We start from the raw sequence: 15632 nt of genomic DNA, 5'->3' as shown, positions 1-15632 counted from the left end.
ACTCCAATATTTAAAAAATGAGTAAATGTTGAAAATTAAATAGGTGTACTACAAAAAAGTATTTTGAAAATACGTATATGCATTTAACATTTAAAACACAAATAGAAAATCTATTTTGAATTTTACATTTGAAATAACAAATCTAAAAAGTATTTGCATTTTGTATTTAAATGATTTTAAAAAACCAATTTGCACATCTCTACGTATGTTTATATGTAATAGAGTTAAAGAAAATGCCCATTCATCTTGTCAAAAAAAGTATTTTTTTAAGACTTGGAAAATGTTCGAAAATTAATCTGGGTTATTTCTCTAAGCTTAAAGTATTTCATGTTTTATACAATAAATATATAATAGGCACATATTAAAAAGTAATTCCTGTTAGGTTGTTTGGGATTGTTATAATCGATGATAATGAAAAAGCCTGGTTTCCGACTGAAGATCTGAGAGAGTTTCACGGAATTGTGCCTCATGAAATAAGTAGAGCCGAAACGTTGCTTTTTTGTATAAAACCTGATGGTACTGAAGGTCTTTGTTGCCCCATTTCGTACGTCGACGAATTCGAAGAGACTTAATTTGACAATAATAGTAATAATAATGCAAATGATATTTTTTATCTTCTATTTTTTCCAAAAAATTCTTAATTCTCAATTTACGAAATACGCATTTTTATTAAAATTTGTTAAAATAAGTAATTTATAAAAAATCTGTCCATCTGTACTAATGTAGGTGCAGATGAAAAAACGGACAATATATTTACAAAAAGCAGATAACAAGAGAAAGAAAATTGAATTGTATATTAGTTAGTAGATACCTGATTTAATACAGATTTTAACAGTTTGTTTCGTACTAAAATCTTTCAATTTGTTATTGTCTTTTCTCTATTGTATGAATCACACGGGGATTACTTTTGAATCAAAGTCATGAGTTTCTCATGGAAAGAATCGTTTAAACATTCTCGCACTCCATCTTCAGTGTAAGCTAGTAGGCATTTTCGTGCCGGAGTTAGCATATCTAAAGAATTGTAGCTTGTACTTGTATGTAGGTGCAATCAATGTTTACAGTCGGCATTTTTTTCTGATTGAGTCGACATTTTTAAAAAAAGTTTCTCTTCCTCTCCCCACCTCACTCCCAAACTCATGAAGCTTGGTACATCCTTGCGGATATGTTTAATTTTGAGATAAAATTGATTAAGTTCTCAATTAATATATTCGTTACCAATAGCAGTTAATATGTATTATGTTTTTAAGTAGAAGTAGGTAGGTGGGTACTCCAAATATTTTCAATTCAAAAGTAGGTACACATCAATATCTATTACCAAGAATTTTTTTTCCAAATTCTCAGATGGTACGTTATTAGTTAGAAATAAAGACAAGGGGAGTTTATAACATAATATATAAAATACAGGGCTACAATATGAAAAGTGTTAATGAAGCTCCAAATTTGTTTTTAAGAGTTTCCTAACGGTATCTACAGCTATTTATTTGAAAAAAGTTAAGACTAGACCTAATTTATGCTTGTAAATTAGAAAATAATTACGTACATCATTAATAATCACAACACTGAGGATTTTTGTTCATAAACTGTTTCAGGTCGTTAAAGTTCCATGTTTTTTCTGTTTTTCTTCCATAACTTTTTTCTGTTGCATTTACCGAAAAGAAAATCACTTTTTCAATAAGAGTAGGGGGTCGGATTTTTCAAAAGTGATTAATTTTCTTCAATAAATGAATATTTATCAAGAAAAAGCGACATTCGTATTCACTTTTAAGATAGATCAATTTGTTAGTAAGAAAAAAACGGACAGACAGACACACGAGTAATCCTATAAGGGTTCCATTTTTCATTCCGACGTACGGAAACTTAACCCAAGAACCAACATAACATTGTTTTGGAAAAAAAAAACATGATCTCCCATACATTCAAACTGCAAATGTAAATTTGTTCGCACAATATTGTTTTTTTGAAAGATTTACAACGATATGTTCAGACNTTGTCGTTAAATAGAGTGAGCGGGACGCTATATAGAGCGTAATATTGTATAGAAAACAATGTAAACCAATCAGAGTCAAGCAATTTCGACGTTTTAAGGAGTTTGTCGTTAAATCGAGTGACGTTATAAAGAGTTCACACTGTATATATTTGAGACCCTTACAACAAGCCCTTTTATTTGATATGTTACGGTTCAATTTGCAAAACTTTTTTCTTTTTTCTTATTGACCCCCCAAAAATGACCCCCATGTTCAAAATTTATTTATTCACATTGTGTCCGTGTTTGGCTCACACAAATTCATATGTATACAAAATATTAACTTAATTGGTCCTGCAGATTCGGAGAAAATTGACTGTGACAGACGGATAGACAGACACACGAGTGATACTATAAGGGTTTCGTTTTTTATTCGGTCGTATGGAACCTTAAAAATTATAAATTTCATAATGTTACTAAAGAAATCACTTTTTTTCGATAAATCTTCTTTTATTGAAAAAAATTTACCACTTTGAAAAATGGCAAAACCTTGTCCTTATCGAAAAAAATGTTTTTAAACAAATTTCTTTCTCTTTTAACTTTTTTCGCTAAAATCAGCAGAAAAGTTATAAAATAAAAATAAAAAAAAAATCGAAAAATCATCCTTAATTAGTTTTTATAAACAAAATAGCACACACTTTTGAGTTTATTAATGATATACGTAATTCTTTTACATGTAAAAATCTGGTCTACTCCAAACTTTTCCACCCAAAAGTCACATAACGCGAAATAAAAACGTTTCACTATAAATTATAAATAATTACCTAATTAAAAAAAATATATATGATTATTCGCAGACAAAACTGGCTTATCAGACATTTTCAAGTCAAAAATATTAAATTTAAGATTGTACAATAAAATTCTTAATGACATTTTTGAGTATGTCGAAAACTAAGTACCAGGAAGTGTAATGTAATATTAACAAAACCGTTTGCGTGAAGAAAAAATGTCATGTCTATTAAGTAAGAAACAATTTAAATTGAGAAAATTATTTTAAATTACATTCTTGTTGTACCTACATAATAAGAATGTGATAAGATGTGTTTTACAACTTCACATTTAATTCAATAAATTCCGAGCTGCTTTTCTTCTTCATTATCTAGTATCTTCAAACACGAACAATATGATACTGTAAAACTTATCAAACCAAAGCTGTAGTCCATTAAGCACAAATTGGTCCGGACAATAAGGAACAAACGCAACAATTGTAAAAACAGTAGTGTAACAGTACTTGGCTAATGGATTTCTGAAAACAATATTTATTTTCGATAGTAATTTAAATTCAGCAGAGGCAATATATTAAAAATGCAATTTTTGGAGGCAGTCCTGTCATAGATACCTACCTACATAGAGAAAAGACAAAATAGGTGTTTGCTTTTGTGTTCAATGTTTTCTTTTGTTTTAAATTAATTTGCATTTTCAAAAATAATTAATGATTCATATAAGTAGGTATACGTCTTTATAACATATTAATAATAATTTATATTAAACATATCTTGATTATCCACAATCAAACTAACAAATGTAAAAATTTTTTGAATTTATAGTCTTTTAATGATCTAAATGTATAATACAAAAAAATCAAATGGAATGAAGCATTCAAGCAAATAATTCGCTAAAGGTGTAAAAAGTAATATACAGTGTGTGTACTTATAGGTTGGCAACATGTGGGAAACTTTTTTATTTTTAATCTTACGAAAAAAGTTACTCCTTATAAAAAGTCCTGCGTGGTCTACAACATTTAATGGTACCATCAGAGTTAATGATTCGTTAACCGTGTGTAAGTTTTGGCACAAAATATGAATTTTGTGTAATAGTAAAGTGCAAACAGAAACCTTTATCAAAAAGGTTGTTAAGAATAAAAAAGTAGTTGCAAATATGCAAACATATCTATCAATTGCTGAAATTATGATTTTTTTTCTTCTTACTCTTGCCCCATAATAGTGAGTTAGTATTACGCATGCACATTAACAATAATACAATGTTTGTCAGATTTTCATTGTCCAATATTAGTTTTAAAATTAAAAAAAGCAATAATGCCGCGACTTGAGTTTGGAAATTTTAAATGTGAAAGATAATGCACTTTCAATTTTTTCTTTTAAACTTAAAATCTCCAGCATTGTTGCTTTTTTTTGATTTTAAAACTAATATTTGAAATTCAGTGAAAGATTGACAATCTTGTCATTTAAAAGGCAATTTTGATTAGAATTGTATTGTTGTTAATGTGCATGCATAATAATACTAATTCACTCATATGGGACAAGAGTACAAAGAAATTTACAAAATCATAATTTTAGCAAATGATAGATATGGTTGCATATTTGTTACTATTTTCTAATTCTCAACAACTTCCCTTTTGAAAAGTTTCTGCTATTTTTACAAATAAAGGTATTTTACTATTTGATAAACTAGTTCTTCCCCCCCTATCAGTTACTATGAACTCGAAACTGTTAGCACCATTGCTTCGAGTGGTCGAAATTCACTTTTGTGAACCATTTGTTTAGTCACTTTCTTTGTGTTAAAAATTGTTTGAAAAATTAAATTTAAAGTAATTGTTTGTAAATAGGTATGCAACACATCATACACTTCAGCATAAGAAATTGCTGATACTAACTACGTAATACTACGTTGCCCTGTGCTGACAGCACTCATAGTTTCTTTTATATACAGTATTTAATGTTTTATGTCAAATCTGACATATCATTAAATCTGATGGTATCATTGTGTTTTTATACAAATTGATTTACACAAAGTATTTATTTCCATATGTCGTATACAAAATTGGGGATCTTGGTATTAATAAGTTATAATATGCCGCTTTCATAAATAGGAGCAAGGATGATGCGCGGTATGCCGATAAACACTCGCGATTTAGACTTTTCTGCGTCCACGTCATTTGCGAGCGCTGGCAATCATCGTATTTATTATAAATATTTTGTTTGCTTTTTTGCAAATGTTTACTGAAACGAAGTGGTGATACTATTCAATACATTTAGGTACTTTTTTATTTATCGATATTTCTATGGTGATAATTCCGATTGTTTGCTTTATTAATTCATATCTACATTTTTCGCATGTTTGATAATTATGTAAGCACTTTTTGATATATACATTAAATTACGTTTAATTTAAATTTATTAAAAGAATACTGTATTCACCTACGAAACGTTTTTGCTGTATTTCAGCATTTCACCTATCATTATAATTAAATACTTATATTTATTATATTTGTATTCTTAAAATCACCATATTTGACACTTACACATACAACTGCTAACTATTTAGTACATGCAGAGCAAGCTTTACGCTCGCTGATGACGTCACGTCATGCGCATACAGTAAACGGGTAAGCACTCACTCGACTGAAAACACATTTCTATCAAGCGGCACTTCGCATAGTGAATACGAGTAGTGCATACTTTGAGAGATTTCGAGATTCGCTCTTTTGCACACAATACATTGAAAACTGGAAATGTGAGTGCCTTTATGTAGAATGAACCCTCTAAGGTTTTTGTTATTAAAAAGGATACAAATCAAACATGTACATGTAATTCCATAAAATAAAAAAATATACTTTTATATGAAGACCACTTTAGCGAATTGTTTGTATGTTTAGTGTTTATTGCTGGTGATTGCAAAGGTATTTTTTGATAAATTTTATCTTCCAGCGCAGGTATAGAATTCCTTAATGTATAAACAGATACCTACAATTTTTATCGCGTACCACTCATTTAAAAATTACCCGTTTTACTAACTTAACCTGTAATAATCACAATTTTAAGACAGTTGCAGTTTTTAACGGTGTGCGTAATTTTCAAACACTAATTGTTCAGGAATTTTCCTGAATGAATGATAAACAATGTTAATCATTATCTAAAACGTGTCACGATCAATTTTAAATCCACCGAACGAACTACAATACTTCGGGGATGTACGTGTACCTAATTACTTATATACGATGCAAAATTTATAGAAAAATTATACTTACGTTAGTAATATAAATAGGACATACATGATAAAGATGCACAAATAAAAAATGTTATATTNTATCGTAAAAGATTATAATGATATTATATATAGATAATGAAAGGAAACAATTGTTGTATAGTTAAGCATTTCCAAAATATTATAATTTTATCTAAAATTGGTTGAAATTTATATTTTCGTAATCATACTGATAGGGAATATGCATAGAAAACAATATGCATATTACATAACTAATAGACTTAAAAACAAAGGGTGGATTTAGAGAGTATGTTTCGATTATCGTTAGAGAGGTACATAAAATAAGGTATTTTATTTTGTTCTTTATGTAATTTACAAATACAGGATAGGGTGGTTCACTTTCTCAATTTTTTTTGTTTGAGACTACAAAAATTTAATAGTTTTTGATGTTTTTTGACGACCCTTGATGGTGCATATCTTAAACAATGAAATAATCAAATAATATTGTATGTACATATAAAAAACTCTATCTGATTGGCAAACACAGACAACTATCAAGTGTACATGCTCAAATGAAAAAGAGCTAGATCAGGTCTCTTTATTTTCTTTCATTCTTATAAGAAAAAATCCGACGGATTTGCCTACTTCAATTCTATTATTTCTATTTCTATTTCTTCTTATTAATATGCTAAGAGCGGTAGGTTTTTAGCTACTTCGAACCCCTCGTCCAATTCAAAAGCTATTACACCTGTACACACTTGCAATTTTGCCTCCTTCGAATATTTCTAGTATCCCAAATTTCATTAATAAACTTTTGAGAGTTCCGAAGTTATTAAAGTCTGAAAAGTATTAATTAATTATTATTCTCTCCGGGAAACTGGACCATCCAATCTAGTATATACGATATTGCTTATAGAAAAAGGGGATATATGTACTTATACACTAATACTCTGAATTAAGATAATACATGGGACTGAGAAGAATAACTAAAAACTAGTAATAATAATAAGTAGGTATGCAAATACAGTAGATTTCATTTATTACGACCTTGGTTATAGCGACCATTTTTCTTTAGCGAAATTAAATTTAAGTCCCTTGAATTTAAAGCATACTTTAGTACAAAATTCATGTGGCTATAGCGACATTGGATGTAACAGAGTTCGGGTGTAGCGACTGTTTTTTATGAATTTGTAACAAATTCCTATTAATCTTATGCCGATATAGCTACCGGAATCGACCGCAAAAGATACAAAGAGCTCTCTTATCTTTTGTTTATATCCACACATATGTTTAGCAAATGTGGTAACCTTTATAGTTTATAGATAGTTCAGTTACAAAGTGATATTCTGTGTAGCAACTGTGTTTAGTAATCTTTACGATGTATGACATTTACTGTAAAAAAGTCAGAAATATTTTCAAAATTGAAAAGTGGTGAAAACCATACATACGTGTCTGTATCTCTTTACCATTGCCTGTAACGACTTCCGGATATTACGACAAACTTACAATGGTCCCTTCATCGTCGTTATACCCGAAATGCACTGTATAATTATTTCAGATGAACATGCTTTATATTATATTGCGACTATTTAATGAAATCAAACTCTATGCAAGTAATAAATATTAACTTAAGTCGGGGTATTACTGTATGTAATTATTACGCAATTTTTAATCATGGTTACTGATGAGTATGAACATTTGAATTATATGTGATAGAAATACTAAAAACAAGAAAAAAATTATCTACCTTAAACTAACTACAACAATTTTATAAAACTCGGACACGTTGTTTCGCAAACTTATTCTTGTGATCGTGTCTACTTTTGTAAAACTGTTGTAGTTAATTTGGAGTACGCCTTTTCTTGTTTTTAACATAAACGTCTATTACGACTACTACTTAAAAAGGCTAGGAGCATTCAATTTTATACTTGGTTGTATATATTAATACTTAAATTCAAAAAATGTAACAGAGCCTGACGTTGGCGTTAAAATTTTTCCATTAATTAGGGATAATATATTTCTTAATATTTTTCAACTCTAGCAAATCTGTGTTCGATAAAAGCGCCAATAAACATCAGTCTACCTATATGCGTATCTATAAATTATTTTATGTATACTGTATAAATCAAAACATGTACCTTCAACTTACGATAATCCATCCCTCTAGTAGGGTAATTATTTGGGCGTAATTCATTTGGGCACTGAAAGCAGATAGGTTTTGAAAATACCCTCTATTTGGGCACCGAACCAAAATTTAGAGGTTTAATCAACCAACCCATTCCACCCCTTATAGCTGGCGTATCTGATCCGAAACAAAAGAGCATAACCAGGTACCGTAACCTTAAGCAATTAAAAGCATTATTCGGTTAATATATTTATACAAGGGCAAAAGATTAGTATGCTTAGATTTGCAGATGATATAGCAGTATTAGCATCTAGCAAGGAGGACCTAGAGATAGCTTTAAATAAAATGGAAGCGGTACTGACAGATCAGTACAGTATGAAAATAAATAAAAGTAAAACTAAAATACTGATATGCAAGGGAAGAAAAAGTAGGGAAAGAGCGAATATAAAGATAGGAGACGAAAAATTAGAAGAAGTGGCTGACTTTAGATACCTAGGAAGTCAGATAAGTGAGGATGGAAGGAGTAGTAATAATAAAAAGAAGTCACTTCTATGCTCGCGAACGGTTAAATTAGAAATTCGAAAAAGGTTGTTAAAGGTGTATGTTTGGAGCACGGCGTTGTACGGGTGCGAAACATGGACAGTGGGAGCGGCGGAAAAGAAAAGGTTAGAAGCGTTCGAAATGTGGTGTTATAGGCGGATGATGAGGATATCGTGGGTAGAAAAGGTTAGAAATGAAGAGGTATTAGAAAGAATAGGAGAACAGAAGACTCTGTGGAAGTCAATAAAAAATAGGCGAGATAGGTTGGTAGGACACCTTCTTAGGCATGAAGGTCTAGTCAGAGACATATTAGAGGCAGAAACAGGAGTTAGGAGGGGTAGAGGTAGACCTAGATTAGATTACTCTTCGCAAATAGTTAAGGATGTGGGTTGTTCTAGTTTTAGGGAAATGCGAAGTTTAGCTCAGGATAGGAAAGAGTGGAGGTACGTGTCCAACCAGTCTTAGGACTGATGACCTTATGATGATGATGATATTTATACTTTAAATATTCAAAAGCCTTTTCTTACTGTAAATATGTTGTTTTATTAAATACCCACAAGCAAGATTCTGATATAGTTACAATAATAAATAACAGCAATTAAACTGTGCCTCCTGTAGTGCCCATAGTACCCAACTGATGAGAAAAGCTAGTGTACAATGTTTGACAGGTAAAAGTACCCAATTGAATGACTCCCAATAATTTTTTTTAATTGCGCGAAATTCGGCTTTTATGTAAATAATTCAATATCGTTGGGTATATAATATGTACTTACGTTGCGGTAGATGTAACAAAATTATAATTCTACGGTAATTAAAAATCCGCCCTAATTGATAAAATTTGCCTTATGGATTGATTTGTTATCTACTTGTACTTGTACTTCATTATAAAAACAACAGCTGAAAATATATTTTACGTTATGTATAACGTATCCGTCTAACATATCAATTGAAATTTTGAAAAAGTCTATTGAAAGTCATATCAAATTGTTTAAAATGCAGGCATTTTTTCAATACAATATGCATTACCATTTAAACTATGAATGTGAATTGTACTAAGACAATAAATTAGGCTAAAAGAATATACTTGTTTATATTGTTGTTGTTTACACAGATAGTAGAATTAGTAAAAAATGTATGAATATGTTTCAAGTTATAAATAATAACTAAAAAAGTTGAAGACAATAAACAACAATAAATATCTATGGCTGTCGTACAACTAATTATAGATTAGGTACTAACTTCATTATGAAGTGTACTGTAAATACATATTTGAAAGTTGTTGTGATGTAGAATAAATCAATAAAAAGTACATTCTGTTTTATTTTGATAAATAAAATAACAATATTTATTAAATTAATTGTGAATTAATTATTACTTTTTAACATCCCCATTCTTCAAAATCATCATCTAAAAAGTCTTCTGCCTTAAACTTTTTCAATGAAGGTGGCAAATCTTGTCTAGCGTTAAGGTGTTCTGGATAGGACCAGGATGTATGTACAAACTCAGAACTGTCTTTACTACATTTACTACTCTTTTTATACTTTTCTAACCATGATTCAATGGAAGGAATTTCCACTGACATCTCCTTTAATTTTTTTTCATTCTCACATTTTTCAACTAAAAATTCGTAATAAATTTAGAATTAATTTTTGCACATAAGTGTTGTTTTTTTTTTACTCTCTTCTTGTAACTGCCAAAGTTGGTCATGGGTGTAGTGAGAATATTTGCAACTTCCTGAAAATTGACACTCTCCAAATTGGAAAAATCTACGACATGGGGGTTTTTGGGATTCCTCAATCAGTACTGTTTTGGAATCTGCAAAACTCTTCAGTATTTTACAAATTGCGCTATCTATATGCATGGTAAATTGGTAAAATGTTATCGTATTAATTAAAAACATATAATCTCAGTATTTTATAACTTATTAATTTAAACACATAACTACAGAAAATGTTTATTTTTAAATATGTAACTGAGTTAAAAAAAACATGAAAATTGAAAATCCATGTTATATATTGCTAAATGAAATTATACATGTGACATGGTGTCTTTTTCAAGTGTACCTAGCAACGCAGCATTACTATCCCGGAAACACCGATTAAACGTTACAAAATGGGCAGTTTTTATAGGCCATTCTTAATTAGTTTACAGTGTTGCCATATTTTCTTCACAATTAGTTTCTTATGTAAAGGATATTTATAAAAGTTGCTTAAAACTTCAAGTTAAAATAACTTTAAAACAAACAAGACAGAAGAAAACTTCCATAACAAAAAATGCTCAGCCTGTCGTTGCCTATTAGTTACTTAATTTTTTAAATACCGACTTGGATTTTTGTCAAATTTTTGGAAGGGCAGTTTATTAATTTTTTAACAATATCCCACACAAGCATATTTTCAGGTGCTTTTTTATTTTCTTTTTATGTATTAATTACTTCAGCAAAAGAGCAAAACAAGTTATTTGCGTTTAACTGAAGTAATTCATAAAAAGAAAATTAAATAAATCTGAAGATGGATTTCTACACCGAAAACATACAATTGTACTGTATTTTGTATTTGTATGTAATTGCAGTTATTTTAATTTGAAGTTTTAGACAATTTTTAAAACAACTGCGCATAAGAAACTAAATACAATTTAACATAAGCTGATTTTTTTTATAACTCCTACAGTATGAAAACAATCTATATACAAACATTTTATTTTAGAAGCCACATATGCACAAATAGTCCGAAGACAATATAAGTCTTACACATTAAATAATATGATTATAGCATTTAATTCTTACTTATTTTTATTTTACATTTCTATAACTATCTGAATATGTATATACCGCCTCTGTATACTTTAAAAAAATTTTAAGTAGATAACTTATTATTTTAGGTATCAAACTTTACACAAATGTGCTAAAATATAATACTTTTAAAGCAATAATGAACTTTCACTTTGCTTAGTAACAAGGAGTTTGCCAGACATGCGTTAAGTATCCACGGATGAGCGAAACACGTGTCTGCTATTTGAATGTGTTTCTAGTAATTTGAGACGACTCTTACTTTGGAAAATACTACAAATGGCGCACTAAACGCTATCTGTAGCAGGATGCTACATTTTAGCATTACGTATGCTCGACTTATTTTATTTGACTCTTACTTTATTGGAACGAAGTTCCTTATGGCACGTTCTACTTTAGACACTTAGCGAATGAAAAAATAGCGACACTTTTGCTATAGTATGTTACAGCCATACACATAGTGTAGTGCAACCAATTCTCATATAATATAATACAATGTCATATAATACTCATACCGTCTCTTTACTATTTTCAAACTGTAATTGTTTTATAATTATTGTTAATTTATTTCGTTGTGCCTGTTATTTAATACATACCATATACTTAGTAAAAGGAACTTTGTTCCAACCAGGTGTCCCACAACACCTATGTACTTTTTTATTTACATATCAGTTTCCTACTTTCTATGTTAGTTTACCATGTATGTTATATTTACGTACCTCTGTGTAATTCATAATGCAGTTTTCTTAATTTTACATGGTGAATACTGGACAAATGCTTTTTTCTAGCATCAATGTCGTCTATAAATGTTTTGTTACAATAATCACAATAATATCTTCGACCCATTTTAAATGTTAATTTGATAGTAATTATCTTCTCTTTGAATTTACATTGCACACTTTGGAAAATTCGTAATTTAAATTTAAGATATTATGTTAATGTTTGTTATTCCATGTTTACACAAATCAACATAAACATGCTCCTACTAGGTTATGTATCATATTATCCATAGATAATAGATACACAAAGGGTATGCCGTTTTTCTTATGCAACCCATTTTGCAAAATCTTTAAACGCTGCAAACACCGCCATCTGTCAGGTTTAGTCTGCATTAGTTATGATAGGAGAGTCGACACCCTACGAATAAATGTGGAAGATAAGGAACATCAATTTAATAGATGACTCACTCTATCATTGAAGTCAAAGATAATAGATATACAAACGGTAATAATGGTCAATTCGAAATGCGCTGATTTGCGCGCCCTCCAGCAGGTCTGGTCAATACTAAATAAAAAAAGGCGCGCACTTTAAATTAGTGACTAGTGGGAATGAAACACCCAAAAGTTTTTCTGCCCTTTTGTGCGTTTTTAAAATATCAGGAAAATAATCAAAATTTTTCAAGAATTTGGTAGGCTATTGTCACAAAATAAATGTCTGTGTGACAACGTGTAAAAAAAAAGTCAGATGCAATAATGTTAACGAGGTATATGCATGTACAGTTTTCGGAGGTTGATTTGCATTTGAATACGATATATTCATTTTTTATCGATTTTTTCCATGTATCAGAGGTAACAAGGTATTGTGCGTCAGTGAATCACTTAAATAAATGAATATATGTCTACATGACTATAAAATAATTAGCATTAAAATGAAATTTTATTCTAATAAGTGCTTCATAATCGATTCTGTATGTTACGTTTAACTGGTGAAATTGCTGATGCTAGAAATTATAGAGCAGATGAAATAGACATTAAAATAAAATTCCCCTACTTACTACATAACATTCCATAAATCTTTCAAAATTTTTACTTTATCCCCTCACCCGGTGGGTAGGTTAGAAATTTTGAAGATTTTGAGGAAGATTGTATGGTTAAATAAGTTGAAGTTAAACTTCATTTTATGAATAAGGTGTTTTGTTGCCGAATGTGTAAAATAAGAAACACGAACTAATCTTAACTTAGTATTATTTAAGTTTATATAACACTGCAAAAACATTGATCTAGTATTAAGTACAAAATAAATTTCCAATTCTTGGGTAATTAAACTTATTTAGCATTTTCAGTAAATGAAAAACAATAAAACTGAAGTAAATGAAAAAACGATTATATTATTAATAAAATACTGCTCACTTTAGTGTCGTCGATTTTAAAAATTCAGTCATAATGAAGAGTAACTTTTTCCTGAAATATAAAAAAATAATGAAATGTTAAATTATCATATAAAAAGTTGTATTTACAGGGTGTCCCAAGCAAGAGGGTTTCTTCAATAACTGCTTTAGAGTTGTAGATATCAAAAAAAAGTTTCTTGCAAAAGTGGTACTATATAAATATTGTCATATCTTAAAATTATTTTGGATTATACAGTGTCCCATTTTTCCTGGAGACAACCTAACTTCTTTTTTTGAAACGGAATGCACCATTTATTATTGCATTTTTTAATTTCTTGTTAAATATAATACCACTTTGTTGACCATATATTATGTCTAAAATGCACCAATTTCCATAAAATTAGCACTAAATCAATAAATAGGCTGTTGCAGTTCTCTGCGCCATTTTGAATATCTCCGAAATGAAAGCATGCAGAAATGTGCTATTTTCACACATAGCATGTGAAAGAAATCGCCTACTATCTCCATTTTTAGGATATGAAGATACCTATTTAGTACCACTTTTGTAAGAAACTTTTTTTGATATCTTCAACTGTAAAGCAGTTATTGTAAAACACCGCTTGCTTGGGCACCCTGTATATAGAGGCTTTATTATACTTCGTTTACTTTCTGTAGCGATGTGACCTTTAGTTTGACCGGCGCAAAGTAGAAGAAAACAGCACTAAGCCAGAAAAGGAAGGAGACAACTCTCGACCAAACTCTTAACCGGTGAGGAGCGTATAATCCGTACAGTACTGCACGGAGAAATTGACCATTTTATCCACTACAATTGCATTGCTCAAATGTGTTGTTATTGGTACCATTTACTACTAAAAATATCAACGAGATGTTTATTTATATTTGAAGACATATTAAAGGCTTTAACGCTTGTTTTCGACTCGCACTACTATTCATGATTGAACAAAACTTTTGGCAGGTACTGTATGAAAAAGTATGTTTAATGAACAAGAGTCGAGAGTATAATGAGCTTTTTTCTCCCTACCTACGATTTTGCCAGCGCGCATCCAAGACATTGGAAGGGGCACATTACTAGAGAAAGTAAATGAAGTATAACTTAAATTTCTTTTAATTGCAAGTAAGTTTTAAAATACTTAAAAGCAAATAAATATTTACGTAAATTATAATTTATATTTAAAGATGAAATATTAAGCACTTTTTTAAAGGATAGGAATACTATAAAAATAAATGTACAAGTATCAAATACTAATAAAATTACACATATAAATTGAATTAAAAACATTACCTTTTTTACAATTCAACTTCTTGGCAAAACGAACAAATGCTTCTGGTGCATCTTCATCGCCTTCAGGCATACATTTCATTATATGATCGAATCTAAAATAATATCAATATAACTATTCCAGCCATAACAGAGCGGTTGCGATTTTTTGAGAAAAATGGTATATAATCTAAATAATTATTTTATTATTAAAATTGGAAAAGATATTTTTGTCAATTAAAGTTTTTCAAATCAATAATATTGAACCTTTTCACAGTTGCGATTCAAATTTTAGGCGACTTAATGTGTAAGTACTTAATAAATTCATTTACTCACAATTCTTTATGTTGGTTAATTTTCAAGGCGGGTATAAACGAATTGAAGAAGTGCAAAAAATGTCGGTGTTCCAAAACGGAAGATGTATATGAGACAGCATGTTTGAGAACACCTAAAACCGAATCTTCAGCTGCTTTATTACTCTTCAAATACTGCAAGAAACGTTGTCCCAAAGCCTGTGGCAGTAGTAAATAGAATGTAATTGAGAAATAAACCACTTGTAGATAGGTACTTTTACATATTGCAATTTTAAGATTCTATAATGAATGTATAGTTTCCATCTGTCCATCAGTACATAATTATCATAAACGCGAAAGAACAATAAAAACACTTCAAAAAATGCGGGTTTAATTACTGGTAACTATAACCGTCCTCAGCAAATAGTTACGCCCTTTTTACTCTCACAATATTACTGTCATAATAGTTTTAGATGACTTTTGTATATTATTAACTAAGTATGTCCATAATATGTAATGTATATATTTATATATA

The 15632-nt window shown here is 29.7% G+C and overlaps 3 protein-coding genes across 7 annotated transcripts in view; 1 reads left to right on the top strand and 2 right to left on the bottom strand.

The window, feature by feature from the left end:
• The window catches only part of LOC108745159 (sodium-dependent neutral amino acid transporter B(0)AT3), a 13527-nt gene extending 12955 nt beyond the window's left edge, over positions 1–572 (top strand). The window contains exon 8 of the mRNA XM_018481260.1: positions 383–572. Coding sequence (XP_018336762.1) covers positions 383–572 — 190 coding nt within the window. The remainder of the gene's footprint in view (positions 1–382) is intronic.
• Positions 573–9698: 9126 nt separating this feature from the next.
• Positions 9699–12397, bottom strand: LOC108745187 (zinc finger matrin-type protein 5). Its single transcript, XM_018481312.2, has 3 exons — positions 12138–12397; positions 10311–10448; positions 9699–10250 (listed from the first exon to the last, which is right to left on the bottom strand). The coding sequence occupies exons 1-3, from the start codon at positions 12262–12264 to the stop codon at positions 10012–10014; spliced, it is 504 nt and encodes a 167-aa protein (XP_018336814.1). The 5' UTR covers positions 12265–12397; the 3' UTR covers positions 9699–10011.
• An 86-nt stretch (positions 12398–12483) lies between these two features.
• The window catches only part of LOC108745182, a 19370-nt gene continuing 16221 nt past the window's right edge, over positions 12484–15632 (bottom strand). For 4 of the 5 annotated variants that reach the window (XM_025980860.1, XM_025980861.1, XM_025980859.1 and 1 more), the window contains 3 exons: positions 15141–15316; positions 14829–14920; positions 12521–13598 (listed from right to left, as the gene is read on the bottom strand). In XM_025980860.1, the coding sequence (XP_025836645.1) occupies positions 13576–13598; positions 14829–14920; positions 15141–15316 (291 nt within the window). In that variant the 3' untranslated portion in view covers positions 12521–13575. Of the gene's footprint in view, positions 13599–14828; positions 14921–15140; positions 15317–15632 lie in introns of all 5 variants that reach the window. The other variant, XR_003232406.1, reaches the window with a different exon arrangement.

Source organism: Agrilus planipennis, unplaced genomic scaffold (assembly GCF_000699045.2).
Source record: "Agrilus planipennis isolate EAB-ADULT unplaced genomic scaffold, Apla_2.0 scaffold4, whole genome shotgun sequence".
Taxonomy (NCBI): Eukaryota; Metazoa; Arthropoda; class Insecta; order Coleoptera; family Buprestidae; genus Agrilus; species Agrilus planipennis.
Note: the sequence above shows the minus strand (reverse complement) of the source record. Positions and strands in the feature narration are given on the sequence as shown.